This window comes from Triticum aestivum, chromosome 7B (genome assembly GCF_018294505.1).
Source record: "Triticum aestivum cultivar Chinese Spring chromosome 7B, IWGSC CS RefSeq v2.1, whole genome shotgun sequence".
NCBI lineage: Eukaryota > Viridiplantae > Streptophyta > Magnoliopsida > Poales > Poaceae > Triticum > Triticum aestivum.
The window spans coordinates 763,535,368-763,555,317 of record NC_057813.1 but is presented as its reverse complement, the minus strand read 5'-3'; the positions used below and the strand labels follow the sequence as shown (position 1 = coordinate 763,555,317).

Below are 19,950 nucleotides of genomic sequence, written 5' to 3'. Positions count from 1 at the left end.
TGAGAAATTAAATACGGCGCAAACCAATATACGAGTTGCCATATATCGAACGACCGTCTAATGGATGATTAATTTATGCACGCACACACATATATCTATGTTGTCTTGGATCATCAGTACTTCCACATGTCATCCATACTCATGTTCATCGGCGAGGTCTTGCCAACTGCTGTTGCGGCGGCGTTCCCCTGGTAGTTGTTGCTCAGCCCGGTCACGGCATTTTCCAGTGGCACCATCGACGATGGCCCACACCCAGGCTCAGCCCCGACCATGAAACCCTGATCTGCACCCACATACATCATCATCTGCTGATGTTGTTGGTAGAACGACAATGGTGGTGTTGGGTCTGATATCATCTGCTGGTGGTGGTTCCTGACGTAGTGGTCATTCATAATAGGAAGCACCACGCTACCCATCATGGATGAGCCAGCACCGATGTCGCGCAATTGGTATGGAGAAGTTGTAGGAAGCAACATTGGATTTGCGAGCGATGACGACATCTCATAGCCCATGAGAGGAGGCAATGTATCTAAGTCGGCGAACCCCTGCTGATGTTCCGCTCCGATGGACATTGGCATGGCATATGAAGGCATCACCACCTTCTTCAGTCCGGCCCTCTTATGGAAGATCCTACAAACCACCCACTGTTCCTACAAGCATACATAAATTAAATAAGTGCAAATCAACTATGATCAGTAGCATGCCCCAGGTGTGACTCTTTTGTCACAGATGCCGATCACTTTGTCATTCATTGCTCACGTTCAGCACATATATCCCATAACTTGGGTATTTTGGCGGCCCTGTCCAAGTGCCAATCTCTGGAAATGGGGACACAGTGACTCCCCTAGGCCTCGATTCCAACATTTGGCCTCTGTCGACCTTTCCATCCTTTAGAATACTAGATGACTCGTTGCGCCAAATGGCGCAAGGGGCGAGAGGGAGCTAAGTATTGTGAGAATATTTAGACACGCAAGTCGAAAACCAAATGTGACCAACACTCCCGCATCCTCTGATTGGAAGCCGCCTTTTCTCACCGGATCTAACATAGATACATGATTCTTCAAGAGCAAATTTCAGAGAAAATATAAAGCATGGCCTTCAGAGTGATTATGCAAAATATAAACACATAGCCATCTTGAGATCCACAACAATGCACCAACGACTTTTTTCAAACCGCCATAACTTTGCCGATCATCCTTGTTAGTCATCCTGAGAAAGACCATGCCTCCACAGTGCGTTGTACAAATATTCCATGCTATCAAAGGCACTTTAGATCTAACAAAGATTCAAATGCCAAGCCTAACAATGAATAACAACAAACAACCACATTCTAAAATTTACTAAACTTGGATATGCACTTTGTTACTTCATTTTATAAACTGTTATAAGCGTTATAATTTCTTTCATTTATCTGATTTAGTTGTCCCAAACTCCCAATACATATTTAAACCGTGTTGTGGGCTTTCAAGAAGACAAATGACAGATTCACAATAATGGGCTGGCCCAAGTTACTTAACCAGACGATGTTAATCCACTTACTCACTTCATGACCATCCCCTCCTTCTCCAATCTCTCACTCACCCTGTAGTTTCCACCGCATCGCCGCTGCTCCTCTGCATCGGAGGCACGACTTCAATTGCAAGATCCACTCCCGCACTCACAAGATCTACTTCCTCCGATGTACGCATCGCGTCACCAGGTCTCACCAGGTCAGGCTACCTCAACCACTTCCAAGTGAACCTTCACAAACAACACAGTATTACGTCTAAAGGATAGCAAGTAAATCCGGAGTATTACAGTTTTGAGCTAATGTTTTTTTCCCTAGAGGCGGCAGTGTAATTATTAGCTGTCATTAAAATCAATATTGTCTCATGAAAATGCCTACCCTGTTGACCCGCTAATGGCAATTACAAAAATGTTTGGTTCATTACGCCTAATTCAAATTAGCTTCAATGCCTCATGTTTACTTCCATAGCCTGAACTGATAAATCACTGAAATTTCTTCTCTGCTAAACCTATGTCTACTTCGTAATCAACACCCGAGTAATAACATGGTAGATCGTCATACATGTTTATCTCCTGTTTTCTTGATGTCTGAGTAACAGTATATGCATGTGTCCTACAAGCTCAATGCCCTACTATTCTGGTTGATAGCTGACTGTTGAGTCATTGGCACTAAGGTTGCTAATAGAAAGGCGCACTTACAGAGAGTCCATGAACAAGATAGCAAGAAGAAAACATAACATAAAATAGAGATGTAATTCCCCTTTGTACTATGATGTATATGCTTGTTTAGGGCAAACCATATATCTTCAGAAATTTGTACCTTATCAGCTATTTGATTTGGTTACCGCAGTTCGGTCTTTTCCCTCTTGTGAGTTCTGCACCATCCTTACATGATTCATCAACAACCACCTAGAAACGATCAGCAGAAAAACAAAATCAAAGTGAAATCAAATGGAATCGCATGTAGGTAGTAGCGAAGTACGATATATGCCACTCCATTGGCACTTTGCCTGTACACCATGCAACATCAAGTGAGGCATGATCAATAAATTGATCAGATACCAACATCATGTATTAAGCACAAATCATGAATCAATACCAGAGGACCAAATAGTGTTACCACCTCTGTACTAACAACCAAACATTTTTTTAGAACAGGGAGGCTCTAACAACCAACATTTTAGCATGTCATTTGTTTACCAAGCAAAACCACAATAGCTAAATCTCCCAAGAGCATACTTTCGGAGAAGCACAGTCCAGATCATACACCCACAAATAAATGGCTTGGTTTTCAACTGGCATAATGATTTCCTCCCTACCGCAAGCCTCTGCCTACAACTTTAAACTGAACCATCAAGTTAGCATGGCATTTTTTATAGAAGTATTGCTATAGCAGTCTAATTTCCCAAGGGCAGGAGTCTAATATACTTTCAGAATGTGCAGTTCAGATCATGCAGTTAGAAATAAACTTTATGGTAGTAACTGTACAGGACTTGCTATTCAATTATCTTTTCTAGTACCCATTTGGAACACGACACAATGATTAGCTCCTATTATGTAAGGTCACACTATTTAAATCGAGAATTGCTCGCATTTCATTATTTTTTTAGTTATCCTAGTAGTGTTTACTTGCACATCAGGAGTATCACAGTTACAACTAAAGAGGCATTGTCCTATCATAATTTAAATATCAGAAGCTGACAGCAGTAATGTAAATACATATGGTCGAGACATAATTTTGTAGCAAAACATGTCAGAGAGGCAATAGATTACATGTGAAGGCACCCACACAAGATTATTACAAGAGCAGACACAAGGATCAGAACACCAAGTAACAATTAGAATCTGTATTGCGAGCTCCCTTCCCCCATTCTATTTTTGCTTGACATTCAAACATAGAACAAAGTAATTCTTTTTAATTTCCAAAGCACATGTGAATATGACAATACAGCTTGTCAAACCAGTACATTGACTCATAGCTCTGTGTCTAACATTCAAATCTAAAATTAAGTAACTCTATTTTGTTCTTAATGAAAACAAAAAGGACCTCAGAAAGCCCAAGTAGCACCAAAAAAAATATAACACGGGAGATTAAAAAAAACACTGAAGCATCAGAGTAGGGAGTAATTATCAAATAGAAACAAAAGGAAAAGAAAAGCAAGAAGCTCACTTCCCCCATCTGTTTTTGTTTTCTTTCACTTATATACACCAGACCAATAGACAAGCACTTTAACTATAAAAAAACATAATTCCTAATTCAAGAACACAGTTGAATATTGGAGCACAACATACTACTCTTCGTAAAGTAAAACCAGGCATGTGAAGTCTCAATTGACGGACGCTGCTTAGGAAGGATTCAATTATGCTATTGTTAAGTAGGTACATTACAAAGCCTGTTCATGCTAACAGTAGTAGATTCTTGTAATCACACTTCATGTTATATTTTCTAAATAAAATAAATGATCTCGCTATAGCAGAAAACATACATGCATATAGCTGACTGAATTACCTCGCAAAGCTTCTGTTCTTGCATTTCTACATTGCCCTTGGTGCTGAAAATATATAAAACATCAGGCTAATGCTTAACAAGATTTTGATAGTTCAGGTGATAGGAACTATCTACACAAATATAGGATTATGCATATGGATAGTTAGCATGCAGTAGTCAGTTTCACAGGATGTTGCTGATGAGCATCCTATTGCTGCCCTTGTTCTCATATATCGGAACGTACACAGATCCACCAAGCAGAACCATCAGCTTGCTGTCATTCATTCCTTGAGATCCACAGCAACATAATTTGGCACACATATTGGGATTACTAACAAGCTGACCTCCAGATCCTTTCTGGATGCACCAATACTCAGATTTTTTTTCTTAAAAGAAAAGAATGAAAACTAAGAATTCTTAGTGGGAACTACTAATATGAGAAGTTATCTGATACATAACACAATTACCACTCGATATAGGATAAATTGTTCCATTGGGAGTATCTTCTAGCTTTTTTACTTTCTTCTGATCCAAAGTAGGCGCTAGGACAAAGTAAATCTTTAAACACTTTTGTAGTGGATTCAAAACAATAAGAAGTCATTTAACTGGCAGAACATAGCATTATGAAAATATATAGCAAAGTCATTTTTGTGTATGCTAGTTGCAACATCGACACAACACATATTCTAGCAAATAGACCTATGTTCAACACATTCTACCACAAAGTGCCTGTCCAAAGATCCTACATTTTGGTACAGAGGTTGTACGTCACAAACCATCTATCCTATCATCAGTGCATGCAGTATGCAGTACACCATTTTCCATAGCTGGAAAGAGACCATACATCATAATCTGGTCACAATATGTAGACAGAAGTGGTTATCTGGACAAAATAGGGAGGCACACCTTCACAAAACAGTTCTTAGTAATTATAGAATTAACTGAAGTAAAATCAAGCATGTATGTGTGCTCACTGAAATGTGTATGCACCATTGCCGATTGAAACAAGATACACACAGCCGATTGATAACCGACAGTTGAATTATTGGCGCTCGAATGTATGTATGTGTCCTTGCTCGCCTCTTGTATGTATAAAGGACCAAAATGATAGTTTGTGTAGTGTAGACCGCTCAATCGTAAGCATCTTGTGTGCACCTGATACACAGTATACATATGATTAGTACATTTTATCAGCAATAGATGTGCACATGAGCTGAAAACAACTTCGAAGACTGCAAGAGTATATAAAACCTGTAACTGGTAGCCACAAAAAGAATTGTCTTTTCTACCGAACAGGCCAGTTCGCTATGACCAGTTCACGCTCCACGATTCAGACACTGGTGGAAAAACAGGCTTCCGTCCAGCCCCATAAGTCGCGAAGCTGTAGGAACCGCGACTAATGGGACCTTTAGTCGCGGTTCTGGAGGTGAACCGCGACCAAAGGCCTGGGCCCAGGGCGCTCGGTGGCCAGCTGGCGCACGTGAGGGTCTTTAGTCGCGGTTGGCCAGGACAACCGCGACTAAAGGCCTTCGGGCACCTTTAGTCACGGTTTGCTAGGCCAACCGCAACTAAAGCCCCTCCCCTATATATACCCATCCAGCAGCCAACACTTAGCCATTTGGAGCCATTCTCTTCACAAGTGGGTGTAGCTAGGTTTGCTTTTGGTTCCTCTTATGCACATAAGGTGTTTGATGAAATGCCCCAAGAGTATGAAACAAACATGACATGAAGTGTTGGAGCCACACTCCTCGATCGCGGTTAGCAACTTGATGAACCTTTGATGTGTCATTGATAAAATATGCATGTGTGCAGTTCATTGTTTAATTTATATTGTTTGTAGCTAGTTAGTTTAACAAATGCATGATGGTTAATTATATATTTTATATTATAATAATGCAGATGAATCGGCAATGGATGTACGGTAACCGACTCTCCGGCGAGTTCACTACGGGTTTGAAAGATTTCCTCGTAGTGGCTAATGCGAACAAGCAGGGGGGTTTTGTTATCTGTCCATGTGTTATCTGTAAGAATCAGAAAGGTTACTCTTCCTCAAGAGATGTTCACATGCATCTGCTTCGGCACGGTTTCATGCCAAGCTATAATTGTTGGACCAAGCATGGAGAAAGAGGGGTTATAATGGAAGAAGATGAAGAAGGGGATGATTTCATCGATGAAAGCTATCTTGCTCATTTCGGTGATACTTTCATGGAGGATGCTGAAGGTGAAGGGGAAGGTGAAGAAGAGGCACGTGATGATCCCGTTGATGATCTTGGTCGGACCATTGCTGATGCACGGAGACGTTGCGAAACTGAAAAGGAGAGGGAGAATTTGGATCGCATGTTAGAGGATCACAGAAAGGCGCTGTACCCCGGATGCGATGATGGTCTGAAAAAGCTGGGCTGCACACTGGATTTGCTGAAATGGAAGGCAGAGGCAGGTGTAGCTGACTCGGCATTTGAAAACTTGCTGAAAATGTTGAAGAATATGTTTCCAAAGGATAACGAGTTGCCCGCCAGTACGTACGAAGCAAAGAAGGTTGTCTGCCCTCTAGGTTTAGAGGTTCTGAAGATACATGCATGCATCAACGACTGCATCCTCTACCGCGGTGAATACGAGAATTTGAATGAATGCCCGGTATGCACTGCATTGCGTTATAAGATCAGAGGCGATGACCCTGGTGACGATGTTGAGGGCCAGAAACCCAGGAAGAGGGTTCCCGCCAAGGTGATGTGGTATGCTCCTATAATACCACGGTTGAAACGTCTGTTCAGGAACAAAGAGCATGCCAAGTTGTTGCGATGGCACAAAGAGGACCGTAAGTCGGACGGGGAGTTGAGACACACCGCAGATGGAACGCAATGGAGAAAGATCGACAGATGGTTCAAAGATTTTGCAGCTGACGCAAGGAACATAAGATTTGCTCTAAGTACGGATGGCATGAATCCTTTTGGCGAGCAGAGCTCCAGCCATAGCACCTGGCCCGTGACTCTATGCATCTACAACCTTCCTCCTTGGTTGTGCATGAAGCGGAAGTTCATTATGATGCCAGTGCTCATCCAAGGTCCGAAGCAACCCGGCAACGACATCGATGTGTACCTAAGGCCATTAGTTGATGAACTTTTACAGCTGTGGGGTGGTGTCCGTGTGTGGGATGAGCACAAACAAGAGGAATTTGACCTACGAGCGTTGCTTTTCGTAACCATCAACGATTGGCCTGCTCTTAGTAACCTTTCGGGACTGTCAAATAAGGGATACAATGCATGCACGCACTGCTTACATGAGACTGAAAGTGTACATTTGCCAAATTGTAAGAAGAACGTGTACCTTGGGCATCGTCGATTTCTTCCGAAAATTCATCCAGTAAGAAAGAAAGGCAAGCATTACAACGGCAAGGCAGATCACCGGCCGAAGCCTGCGGAACGCACTGGTGCTGAGGTATTTGATATGGTCAAGGATTTGAAAGTCATCTTTGGAAAGGGTCCTGGCGGACAATCAGTTCCGAAGGGAGCTGACGGGCACGCAGCCATGTGGAAGAAGAAATCTATATTCTGGGAGCTAGAATATTGGAAAGTCCTAGATGTCCGCTCTGCAATCGACGTGATGCACGTTACGAAGAATATTTGCGTGAACCTCCTAAGCTTCTTGGGCGTGTATGGGAAGACAAATGATACAAAGGAAGCACGGCAGGACCAGCAACGTTTGAAAGACCCTGATGACCGGCATCCGGAATGGTTTCAAGGTCGTGCCAGCTACGCTCTGACCAAAGAAGAGAAGGTCATCTTTTTTGAATGCCTGAGCAGTATGAAGGTCCCGTCTGGATTCTCGTCCAATATAAAGGGAATAATAAACATGGCGGAGAAAAAGTTCCAAAACCTGAAGTCTCACGACTGCCACGTGATTATGACGCAATTGCTTCCGATTGCTTTGAGGGGGCTCCTGCCGGAAAATGTTCGAGTAGCCATTGTGAAGCTATGTGCATTCCTCAATGCAATCTCTCAGAAGGTAATCAATCCAGAAGTTCTACCACGGTTACAGAACGATGTGATCCAATGTCTTGTCAGTTTCGAGTTGGTGTTCCCGCCATCCTTCTTCAATATTATGACGCACCTCCTGGTTCACCTAGTCGAAGAGATTTTCGTTCTCGGTCCTGTATTTCTACACAATATGTTCCCCTTCGAGAGGTTCATGGGAGTATTAAAGAAATATGTTCGTAACCGTGCTAGGCCAGAAGGAAGCATCGCCAAGGGCTATGGAAATGAGGAGGTAATTGAGTTTTGTGTTGACTTTGTTCCTGACCTTAAGCCGATTGGTCTTCCTCGATCGCGGCACGAGGGGAGACTAAGTGGAAAAGGCACGATCGGAAGGAAATCAACGATATGTATGGACGGCCATTCTCTGACTGAAGCACACCACACTGTACTGACCAATTCCAGCTTGGTGGCTCCGTACTTTGAGAAACACAAGAATATTTTACGCTCGGACAACCCGGGGAAGCCTGAATCCTGGATTAGGAAGGCCCACATGGAGACTTTCGGCAGTTGGTTGAGAAAACATTTAATGAATGACAATGATGTTGTAGATCAGCTGTACATGTTGGCCAAGACACCATCTTCGACTATAACGACTTTCCAAGGGTACGAGATAAATGGGAATACATTTTACACGATCGCCCAAGATAAAAAGAGCACCAACCAAAACAGTGGTGTCCGCTTTGATGCAGCAACCGAGAATGGGCAAAAGGTCACATATTATGGTTACATAGAGGAGATATGGGAACTTGACTATGGACCCTCCTTTAAGGTCCCTTTGTTCCGGTGCAAATGGTTCAAGCTAACAGGAGGTGGGGTAAAGGTGGACCAGCAATACGGAATGACAATGGTGGATTTCAACAATCTTGGTTACCTTGACGAACCATTCGTCCTAGCGAAAGATGTCGCTCAGGTTTTCTATGTGAAGGACATGAGTAGCAAACCGAGGAAACGGAAAGATAAGAAAACGATCAGTACATCATGCGATGATCCAAAGCGCCACATTGTTCTTTCAGGGAAAAGAAACATCGTGGGAGTGGAGGACAAGACAGACATGTCAGAAGATTATAATATGTTTGCTGAAATTCCGCCCTTCAAAGTGAACACCGACCCAAGCATTAAGTTAAATGATGAGGATGCTCCATGGATACGGCACAATCGTAAGCAAGCAGGGACACAAGGGAAGAAATGATGTGTAATAATTTATTGTACCAAACTTTGTTGAATGGATCATGTGAATTATATTACCCGTGATGTGTTTGGTGTCCATTTTCGAATGATACATGAAATTTGGAGTGATGTAGTCCATGACGCTCTGCAGAGTCCGGCCGTACCACCATAGCCGACGACCGGCCTCTGGTATATTATTTTGAATTGAATTAGTTTTATTTTTCTGAATTTTTTGATATATTATTTGTATTTTTAACATTTTGAATTGAATTAGTTTTATTTTTCTTAATTTTTTGATATATTATTTGTATTTTTAGAATTTTGAATTGAATTAGTTTTATTTTTCTGAATTTTTGATATATTATTTGTATTTTTAGAATTTTGAATTGAATTAGTTTTATTTTTCTGAATTTTTTGATATATTATTTGTATTTTTAACATTTTGAATTGAATTAGTTTTTTTTCTGAATTTTTTGATATATTATTTGTATTTTTAGAATTTTGAATTGAATTAGTTTGATTTTTCTTAATTTTTTGATATATTATTTGTATTTTTAACATTTTGAATTGAATTAGTTTTATTTTTCTGATTTTTTTGATATATTATTTGTATTTTTAAGATTTTGAAAAAGAAAAAGTATTTGGAAAATACTTTTAGTCGCGGTTGGCCTGCCCAACCGCGACTAAAGGTGGTTGCGCGCGGGAACGAAAAAGTCCTTTAGTCGCGGGTCGCCTCCCCAACCGCGACTAAAGGTTACCCTTTAGTCGCGGGTCGCCTCCCCAACCGCGACTAAAGGTTACCCTTTAGTCGCGGGTCGCCTCCCCGACCGCGACTAAAGGCCCTTTAGTCGCGGGTCGCCTCCCCAACCGCGACTAAAGGGGGGGGCTATAAATACGTGCGCCCGACCCGTCGCCTCCATTTCTCCGCTCGTTCTCTGCCGCGCCGAAGGCCTGCCGCCCTCGCCCTCGACGCCGCCCGCCGTCGACGCCGCCCGCCGTCGCCCGCGCCCTCGACGCCGCCCGCCGTCGCCCGCCGCCCCCTCTCGCCCACGTACGGCGCCCGCCGCCCCCTTTCGCCCTAGTACGCCGCCCGACGGCCTCCCTCGCCCACCACCGCGCCGCCTCGCTGCCCTCAACGCCGGCGGCCGGCCTCGCCGCCCTCGCCGGCGGCCGGCCTCGCCGGCGTTGATCGAGAGAGAGAGAGAGAGAGAGAGAGCAGAGAGAGAGAGAGCAGAGAGAGAGAGAGAGAGAAAAAGAAAAAGAAAAAGAAAGGAAAAGAAAAGAAAAGAAAAGAAAAAAAACAAAAGAAAAAGAAAAAGAAAATAAACAAAGGAGAACATTTTTTAAAAAGAAAAAGAAAAAGAAAAAGAACAATAAACAAAAAAAGAAAAGAAAAACGAAAACAGAAAAAGAAATGAAAAGAAATGAAAATAAACAAAAGAAAAAGAAAAAGAAAATAAACAAAGGAGAACATTTTTTAAAAAGAAAAAGAAAAAGAAAAAGAACAATAAACAAAAAAAGAAAAGAAAAACGAAACAGAAAAAGAAATGAAAAGAAATGAAAATAAACAAAAGAAAAAGAAAAAGAAAATAAACAAAGGAGAACATTTTTTAAAAAAAAAGAAAAAGAAAAAGAACAATAAACAAAAAAAGAAAAGAAAAACGAAACAGAAACAGAAAGGAAAAGAAATGAAAATAAAAAAAAGAAAAAGAAAAAGAAAATAAACAAAGGAGAACATTTTTTAAAAAGAAAAAGAAAAAGAAAAAGAACAATAAACAAAAAAAGAAAAGAAAAACGAAACAGAAAAAGAAAGGAAAAGAAATGAAAATAAAAAAAGGGTTGGGAACCCTCGTAGGTGCGTTCGCTCGACAGTTTGACGCAGACAGCGTCATATAGGAAATTCCAACGTATCCTAATCACTGTTTCGGCGTCGGCTACAACGGGCCGGTGCATTAGCAGCAGTACAGCCGCGGAGGCTGCAACTGTGTGACGCTCTTTGCATCAAAAAGTCGACGCGTCTCACAGGACGTAGCTCACCTGGGCCGGCCCATTTTGGGTTCGCGACATGACAAATTGGAATTTCCTCCCTCTCCGTGACGCCGTCGTCTGCCGCCCCGTCTCGCGCTCTACCGCGACACCCTCTCCCACCCCTTCCTCGCCCCCTCCTTTTGCCACCGCCCTTTCGCCACCGCCACCGCCACCGCCCCCCTTCTTCACTTAATTAATTTGTTTTTACTACATGTTTTCAGGACTGACATAATGGCGGACGATAGAGCTGACCCGATTATGGACAACTATGATCCGGACGGTGAAGCACATATGTTCGGCATCATAAACGGCGATATTCTATATGTGCCGACCGGAGAAGAAGAAGATGATATCTCTTCTTATCTGAACCTTGACGGTGAAGATGAAGGGCGCCGTCAGCAAGATGATGCCGAACAAACGTCGATAAACGACGATCTTCAAATGGAAGTAGCAACCACCTCCGGCGCCGAGGTATATATATACATTGAGCCTCTGGTGATACAAACTAACTGATTTGAATAAATATGTGTGTACTAACGCGCGCGACTCTCTTTCTTATTTTAGCCCTCGGCCGGATCGTCGAAACAATCGAGTACGTCGTCAAAGCGTGGCGCAACCAAGACGATGAAACAAGGAGAAACATGCACCATCGAGGTTGTCGACAGTGCAACCGGCAGGCCGCTGGAGCCCCGCAAGAACGCCACCAAGTTTGTCAGCCAATGCGGAGCCATTGTTAGAGACAACGTCTCGATCACCGTCCAGGAGTGGAATGAGCCAAAGAAGGCACGAATTGATGGTTTCACTTTTGTCGATAAGAGAACAAAAAAAGATTGCTTCAAGAAGCTTATGGAACATTTCGTTCTACCTCCGGAATACAACAAATTCGATGAGGAGGGTAACAAGATTGAGGAAAACAAGGAGAGGAGGAGGCTAGTCAAACAGTTCGCTCTTCATAAGATGGCCGACGCATTCCGGAAATTCAAGCAAAATCTAGCCCATGACTTTGTCAAGCAGAACAAGACTCCGGATTTCAAAGGACAATATGAGAAACTGAAACATGATTGGCCAGAATTTGTGAAGCAAAAGAAATCGGAGCAGTTCATTCAAATATCGAAAAAAATAAGGAAAATGCGGCTAAGAAGGAGTACAATCATGTTATGGGGCCAGGAGGGTATCGCATTTGGGTGCCTAGGTTGGAGAAGATGGAGAACGAGCTGAGGGCGCGAGGAATCCGTCCAGGTACGGAGGGATGGGACCCAAGGGCCAAAAGCTGGTGGTACGGGCATGGGGGAACGCTGAACCCGGAGACAGGGGAGTGTGTTTACCGGGGCAAATTAATTAAACCCACCCAAGCCCTTATTAACGCAATGAGGGATGCTCAACAGGGGAAGATCAAGTTCAACAGAGAGAACGACGCGCTGACAAAAGCCCTCGGGAATCCTGAACACGGAGGACGTGTACGAGGCATGGGGCACATTCCGTGGAAAATAGGGTTCCCCCAGAACGATGACCCGTACGGTTACAGAAGCCGTAAGAGAAAGATGGATCGGGAAGCAGATGTTGTGGCGCGGTTGGCATCGGAAATGGATGTGATGAAGAAAACCATGAGTGTACTAGTAGCCGAAAGAGATGCAGCTCGGGTGCAGCATGAAGATCATCCAGCGGATCTCGGAAGCCAGCAGCGGAGAAGCAGCGTGGCTTCCACGGAGGCCCCACCGGCTGGTGCAGATGCACCGACGATCGAAATTACTGCACCGGAGCCTCTGGTGGTCGAAATTACTGCACCGGAGCCTCTGGTGGTCGAAATTACTTCACCGGAGCCTCCTCGCTACCCCGTGGACGATATAAAGGAGATGAAAGAATGTCATCTGTATTATCCTATCGGGAACATGTCCATGAAGGTAGCCATCGGCAGTGCTTTACCATGTTTACCTGGAGCACTCCACCACAACAACCCCATTCAAGATGGCTATGCTCGTGTCACGGTGGAGGACATAGTCCAAGGGTTTGAGGACCTGGAGATTGACATTGCTACACCTGAAGGGGAGAAAAGACTTGGAGATGTCAAGCGCCATTTCATTCTATGGCAAAAGAAGTTTATCAAGTTTCCAGGCGAGGCGCCAAGGACAACAAGTCCACCCCCCTACGGTGGTGGTGGTGGCGGTGGCGGCGGTGGTGGTGGTGGTGGTGGTGGCGGTTCACCTACACCTCCGTCACGTCAGCCGACGCCGCCCCCCAGTCCACAACGTCCGGCGGGTGATCAGCCGCCGCCCCCCAGTCCTCGTCCGGCGGGTGATCAGACGCCGCCCCCCAATCCACCTCCGGCAAAGAAGCAGAAGCAGTCCTGGATTATTAACCCGGACCCTTATGTACCTAAGACCACAAAGGTACCGGAGCCATCACTGAAGCCTCTCCCCACAAGGCCTTGGGAACGTAGTGCCGAGGAAGTCGACGCGGCCGCGGCTGCTGATTTGGAGAAATGGAAGGCGGACTGCAAGAAGAAAAGAGAGCCCGAGCCCAAGCCAGTATTTTCTGATGAGCAAAAGAAGTGGGCTAAGTCATTTTTGAGCACACCGTCCCAAGCCGCGAAGAATCTGCCTAACGACTATGCACGTGAACTTCGCAGGCAGGCACTCATGTTCAAGGAGAACAAAGAGCGGGAGAAGGCCGAAAGTAAAAAAAGCGGGAAACAAGTTGCCCAGCTCGGGGAACAAAGTAAACAATCGATTGCCCCGCTTATAGTGGAAGCCTTCTGTCCGGATGCCCCCGAGATCATACAAGCTGCGGCAGCACAGGGATTGACTGTAACGAGTGCCAGAGAACAAGCAGCCAACTTAGGTATTACTCTTCGTGAACTGTTAGGCCTTGATGAGGCGCCAGTGAAGGAGGTAGTAATTACATATGTCAAGAATGGGCCTCTCGTCGAGCCTGCGCAGGAAAAGGATCTACCTCCACAAATGAAAGGTCTGCTGAAATGGTACAAGGGTTACATAAAAAATAAAAACGCCAAAGAATATATTTATGCGGAAGTTAGACATGAGCATCACTTCAAACATTACTATGTACAAATTGAACTGAGTGAATTGTTCCAGCTTTTCAATCTGCGCGAGCTCGATAAATCTATCATCAGTTGCTACGTTCTGTAAGTGATTTATTAATTTCTACCCCATCTCGTTCATATTGCCTGCACTATATATATGTCCTAACTATATTGTTGTGTCCGCTATTATACATGCAGAATGAAGATTAAGGAATGCAGAGTAAGGAACATCCATGATGTTGGGTTCATTGACCCACACATCGTTAATGGACATGTGTTGGAGCGTTACCCCGCCGACGTGGAGGCAGACCTGTGGCAGTTTCTTACAAAGCAGGAACTCAAAAGTGATATTCTATTTCCTTACCATTTTGAGTGAGTGTTTCTGTCTTGAGCACATTCTCTTTTGTTTACTCCATGCATGGTATGTGGCCGGCTAATCGATGAGTTATGCATGACGTACTGTGCATGTATCGTGTCCGCAGGTTCCACTGGATTCTGCTAGTAATTAAAGTTAACACCTCAGAATGTCTCGTCCACGACTCTGTGAATATGGATCCAAAGCTTTGGGGCGGCATGAGAAGAATGCTGCAGAAGTAATTATTTTCATTCATTTGCGCTCTATATCGATCGGCCTATTTCGTTCATTTCCTAATATCAAGTAACTAATTAATAACTCTCTTGTTCATTTAATTTTCTTTGCCTCGTAGGGTTTGGAGACGGTTCGTAGATACAAAGGTCGGTGAATTCAAAAAAGAGCTAGAATTCAAAATGTTAAAGGCTAAGAATGCTGGGGATATTCAGCCACCGGAGACCAATCTATGTGGATACTATGTCTGTGAGATGATCCGGAGATACACCTCTGAGCGGGTTCCGAGTGATACCAATGCTCAGAGGAATAACCTCCGGTGGATGCTTAGTCCAGAAGCTCGCTTCCGACCACTTCAAGAGGAACTAGCTGGATGGTTCAGCAGGGAAGTCCTCCATCCTAAAGGAGAACACTATTACGAGGACGTAGAACTTTATATGCATTAAATCATGTATGGAAACTTGTTCAAAATTGTATATGGTCATCCGATGATATTGAATATATATTGTATATTCCTCTTGAATTCTTTTTGGTTCTAATTTCAAATTTATTTGAAATTGTACATTCATATGCATGTATGTAGTACCGTAGAATATATGAAACTCCTTCAAAATTAAAATAAAGCACAAAAGAAATAAAACAATACAAATTAAACAGAAAACAGGTTTAAGGGGGGGGGGCTAAAACCCTAAACCTGCGGCGGCCTTTAGTCGCGGTTGGCCAGAAGAACCGCGACTAAAGGTCCTCCGCCCCGACGGCCACCTGGCGCCCACGTGGACGGGCCTTTAGTCGCGGTTCTTAAGCAACCGCGACTAAAGGGGGGGGCCTTTAGTCGCGCCCGTTCGGTCGCGGTTGTGCAACCGCGACTAATGGCAGTTGCGAACCGCGACCAAAGGCCCTTTTTCCACCAGTGAGATGTGCCCGCCGAGAAGCTGCAAACTCGTACCAAGAAAAATGATCACAGTTGCTAGAGCCGTAAGTAAACAAAGAACACTCTTAACAAAATAGTGTACCAAAATTTGCAATAAATCAAATGTGGTCAACCAACCAGAGGGCGATTTTAATGGTATAAACACGATGTCAAGACTCAAGACTAACTAGGGGGAACATGCGGCGTCAATCGAGGTGACGAATAAACATCACCAGTTCAGTTAGCATGAGACGTAGGTGTAGAGCACTCATCTTGGCTGTTAAGAGACAACAAAAGAGAGAGGTTAACTATAAGTCTATCGAGTAGCAATTGACATTTTAGTTGATAGCCAAGACTAAATGGCCTACATGATCTCTCTACTACCCAAAATCTTAAATTATCACCAAATTAATACTGTTAGCTAAGGATGGAAAAGACTAAGCAGACATTAAGCTACAGAATCGTCTCCTGGATTGTTATGAGCATAAGAACCTGCTTTCTTTGCGATTTCAAATCTGTTTTTTTGTTGTGGCAATACAATTCTAAGGCCGTAAATAAAAAATAGTATACTATTGTCTGGTCAATTTAAGACCTATACTGAATAGGTTGAAGTTCTGTCCGTACTACAAATCTCCATTTTTTGGGAAGCAGCAAACTTGGAATCGCCAATGTAGATTCAAACAGGAAGACAATTGCATATTTGACTTTCATAAAAGCACTTCCTTATTTTGACCATTTATATATATATATCAAGTATATACACCATCGACTCAATTGCGGTCTTCTTTAATCTCTAACTGAACCAAATAATAAAAGCTTAAGCTTAAGCATCCAAACACAGAAAATGCAAAACGAATCTCACATAAAACTGGCCCAAGTCAGATACAGGGGAAACCAAGGTGAGATGATCATGTTTCTTATAGGAAACAATAACCATAGGTAAATACATACATTATCCTCCTGTCAGAAGGTACTTAGTTGTACTTCAAGTGGTACTGGGACATGAAACTAAGCCATTGAAATTTTTGAAACAGAATAGATGATAACACCAGTGTAGGCCATGAACAAAAATACAAGGAAGAACATAATCAAGCATAACCCACCTCGACCGAAGAAACGGTTGATCAACAGCAGGAACCTGAACCTCGTGATGCTAGACCATATATCTATGGTTACCCTTTTTATTTCCCCCGCCTAACCAGAAGTAGTTATCTGGACAAAATAGGGAGGCACACTTCAACAAATCAGTTCTTAGTAATTATAGAATGCTCGTATTAAAGGAAGTAAAATCAAGCATGTATGTGCTCTAACTTTCATAACTGCTACTAAACTCAGTAACTAACTTTACATACCAAAGTGTACAATTCTCAAGTCATCTTAAGCCAACAATGCCTTTTAGTAGAGACATATCCATGATAGATGAGAAATGCAAATAATTTTGTCACACATCATAGCTGAAAAGTTCTATGCTACAATTAATAAGCAAATCAACTTCCAATAAGTATGCAAAGATGCAATGGCCAGGAGCTAATTTCATTAATATTGTAATATACTTATGTAAAGAAAGAACCTCATCAACATTGTATTTTGATTCCTGCAGTCGTTCACTCCAGAAATTAAGGTCTCAGTGTGCTAGATCATTGGCTTCTGCAGAACCAAAAATCTTTCACAAAGGCTTTTAGATCTTCCATATCTGCATTAAGAAAAGCAACAACTAAGACATATGTATATTTTAGCATAGTTCCTAGCCTTCATCGTAAAGACTATGAGAAAAATAATTGATGAAGGAGATATAATGCTGATGGATAGGCCAAGCGACCAAGGCACGCCGGTTGCTTGTATCCAGCCGCAGGCTGCCGATCCAGCACACACGCCAACGACTGTGCGTGTGTCTGATCCAGCGTTGTGCTTATGTCAAAGGTCCGCCGGGCTGACCGGCGCTCCCCGCACCACAGGTACGCCCAAGAACCATCTCAGCATGACTATCCATTTCTATTCCCATGCTTGCTCATGCGTGTGTCCGCTCATACTTGTTATGTGCATATATGTTGGATTGCTGTTGTTGGGCGCTGGGTGCTGGGCTGCTTATGGTCTCAGTGGTGACCTTATGGCTCGTGACGCCGCCATTTCACATCATCAATCCCCAACTCCAGGTCTGGATTCCCACAACCTATACCTCATATGGGTGAGTAACAAGAATTACTCTTTGCATATGTATACAACAAGAGGTGCTTTGACAGATTCTGAAGCACACATCCATCGATCTATCCATCCATCCACAGATCCATCAATTCCTAAATCTATACATGAAAAAAATAAGAACAGAGAGGGGGGCCGGTGCTCACCGTGGGTGGGGAGGAGGGGCCGAGGTGGAGCTGGAGCTGCAGCTGGTGCCTGGCTTCGATGGCCATCAGAGGAGGCGGCAGCGTAGGCGGAGACGGGCAAAGGTGCTGCCAACAGCGACCGCGGCCATAGGTGGTGCCAGGCGGCGGCGGCCCTAGAGCTCGACCGGGGAGGGAGCACCATTGGAGGAGGGGTGGGGGAGTTGGAGGAGGGGAGTGGGTGCAGCAGCTAGCCTCCGCACCCGGGGCGGACGAGATGCGGGGGGTGGGAGGGGGGAGGGGCGGAGGAGGAGGGGGCGACAATGGGAGGAGAAGGAGGAGGGGCGACGAGGACGGGGAAGGAGAAGAAGGAGGGGCGACGAGGAGGGGGAGGCGAGTGGGACGGGAGGCGGCGGCGGCGGCTAGGGCTTCTCCACGGGCGGGCTGTTTTTATACCCAAAGGTGAAAAGACTAAAATGCCCCTGGCGGGGCACGGAATTTACAGGCGGTGGCATGCTACTGTTCACAGTGATTTAAAGGCGACGTGGCCACCTCCATCCTGCCTAGCGGTTCTCCAGGGTTTATAGGTTAAATTTAGTACTCATGAAACGCTACGACATTCCATTGCAGTATTTACTCACCTCGGTCTACTATCAAGAACATTACTGATGGTTTCTCTCTTTTTACCCATACATTCAAGTAACCTACTCAAAAGGAGGCCGCTATGTCATGGCCACTTTATCCCCCCTCACGCATCGGTGCAACCTTGTAATTCTTGCCATGTATTGGCGACTTAGAGTAATATTCAAGTGGGGACCCCCCCCCTGATTGTTCAAAAAAGGTGGCTAACTAGCTAATGGCATGTTAATAATTCATGACTACTACTATATACTATAAGTTTATTATATACCTTGGAAGCCGCATTGGTGATGGTGACGGTGCGGGTTGCGGTGGACGGGTTGGATGTGAGCTGCTTGTTTCTCTCAAGCCTATACTCATGCATGATCCAGTTGGTCTTCTCCCCCCTAGGCGCCCTGCCCTTGTAGAAGATGAGCATCTTCTTCATGCCGATGAGTGTGAGCGGTGGGTGGAAGATCTCCTTGTCCTTTCCGGTGGCCTTCCAATAGCCAGCATTCGTCGCCCGGTTCGTTCGTATCCTGGTGGGGTACTTGCGATCCTTTCGGCAGTAAAAGTACCACTCCTTCTCCCCCATCTTCGCCTTCTCCGGTAGCTCCCATGGCTCGTACTTGTTGAGGTTCACATCCTCAATTGCCGCAGCGACGAAGGCTTCATCGAGCACCTTGGGGACCACATCGAATTTTATGATCTCCTCATCCGTCGGGTGGAACCTAAACCCCGGCGGTAGCTCCAACTTCTGTTGCTGAACTTGAAGGTGGTCTGTCATGGTGGAGGCATTCTCTGCAATGGATTCTAGGGTGATGGCAATATTGGAGGCAATCATAAATATGTAAGTAACGATGGAAGGAATTTAATAAGCTAAGGATATCCATGGAGGCGCTTAAATAGGAGTAAGTGCGTGTACTAGCAAGGCGCTTGCTAGAGAAGTCTCGAGATTTTTTTTTCCTTTTTTAAATTTTGTATCTAGTGGCACTCACTATGGATGGATAGATAGATAGATTGCTTCCTCATCTTTACAACTATGCATTGTTTGGCCTGTTGGAGGTGCCACACCCTTGTGGTGACAAGTAGCTAGGTTTCTCCAACCTCTCCAAGCCATGACATGCCAGATTTAATACTTGGTTTTGTTCTCATTCTTTTTAATGTTTGCATATGTGCTCTTCGTGCTACCCCTGATCGTGCCATATGCATGCTTTTGTTTCTGGTGTTTGGGTTTGTGATGCAAGGCAAACAA

The 19,950-nt window shown here is 44.2% G+C and overlaps 1 protein-coding gene and 1 long non-coding RNA gene across 2 annotated transcripts; both read right to left on the bottom strand.

Annotated features, from left to right (window-relative positions):
* Positions 1 to 113: 113 nt before the first annotated feature.
* On the bottom strand, positions 114 to 19,544 carry LOC123161987 (NAC domain-containing protein 20-like). Its single transcript, XM_044579790.1, has 2 exons — positions 18,988 to 19,544; positions 114 to 650 (listed from the first exon to the last, which is right to left on the bottom strand). The coding sequence occupies exons 1-2, from the start codon at positions 19,537 to 19,539 to the stop codon at positions 114 to 116; spliced, it is 1,089 nt and encodes a 362-aa protein (XP_044435725.1). The 5' UTR covers positions 19,540 to 19,544.
* On the bottom strand, positions 1,689 to 4,044 carry LOC123161988 (uncharacterized). Its single transcript, XR_006480977.1, has 3 exons — positions 4,016 to 4,044; positions 2,327 to 2,415; positions 1,689 to 1,740 (listed from the first exon to the last, which is right to left on the bottom strand). It is a non-coding gene; the product is annotated as an uncharacterized lncRNA (long non-coding RNA).
* Positions 19,545 to 19,950: the final 406 nt, after the last annotated feature.

Bases quoted from the DNA above. Each gene is read 5' to 3' on its own strand.
- LOC123161987 (XM_044579790.1), bottom strand. From the start codon at position 19,539: ATGATTGCCTCCAATATTGCCATCACCCTAGAATCCATTGCAGAGAAT. The intron at 651-18,987 runs GTATATAATAAA...GTATGCTTGTAG, and splicing joins TCACCAATGCGGCTTCCAAG to GAACAGTGGGTGGTTTGTAG.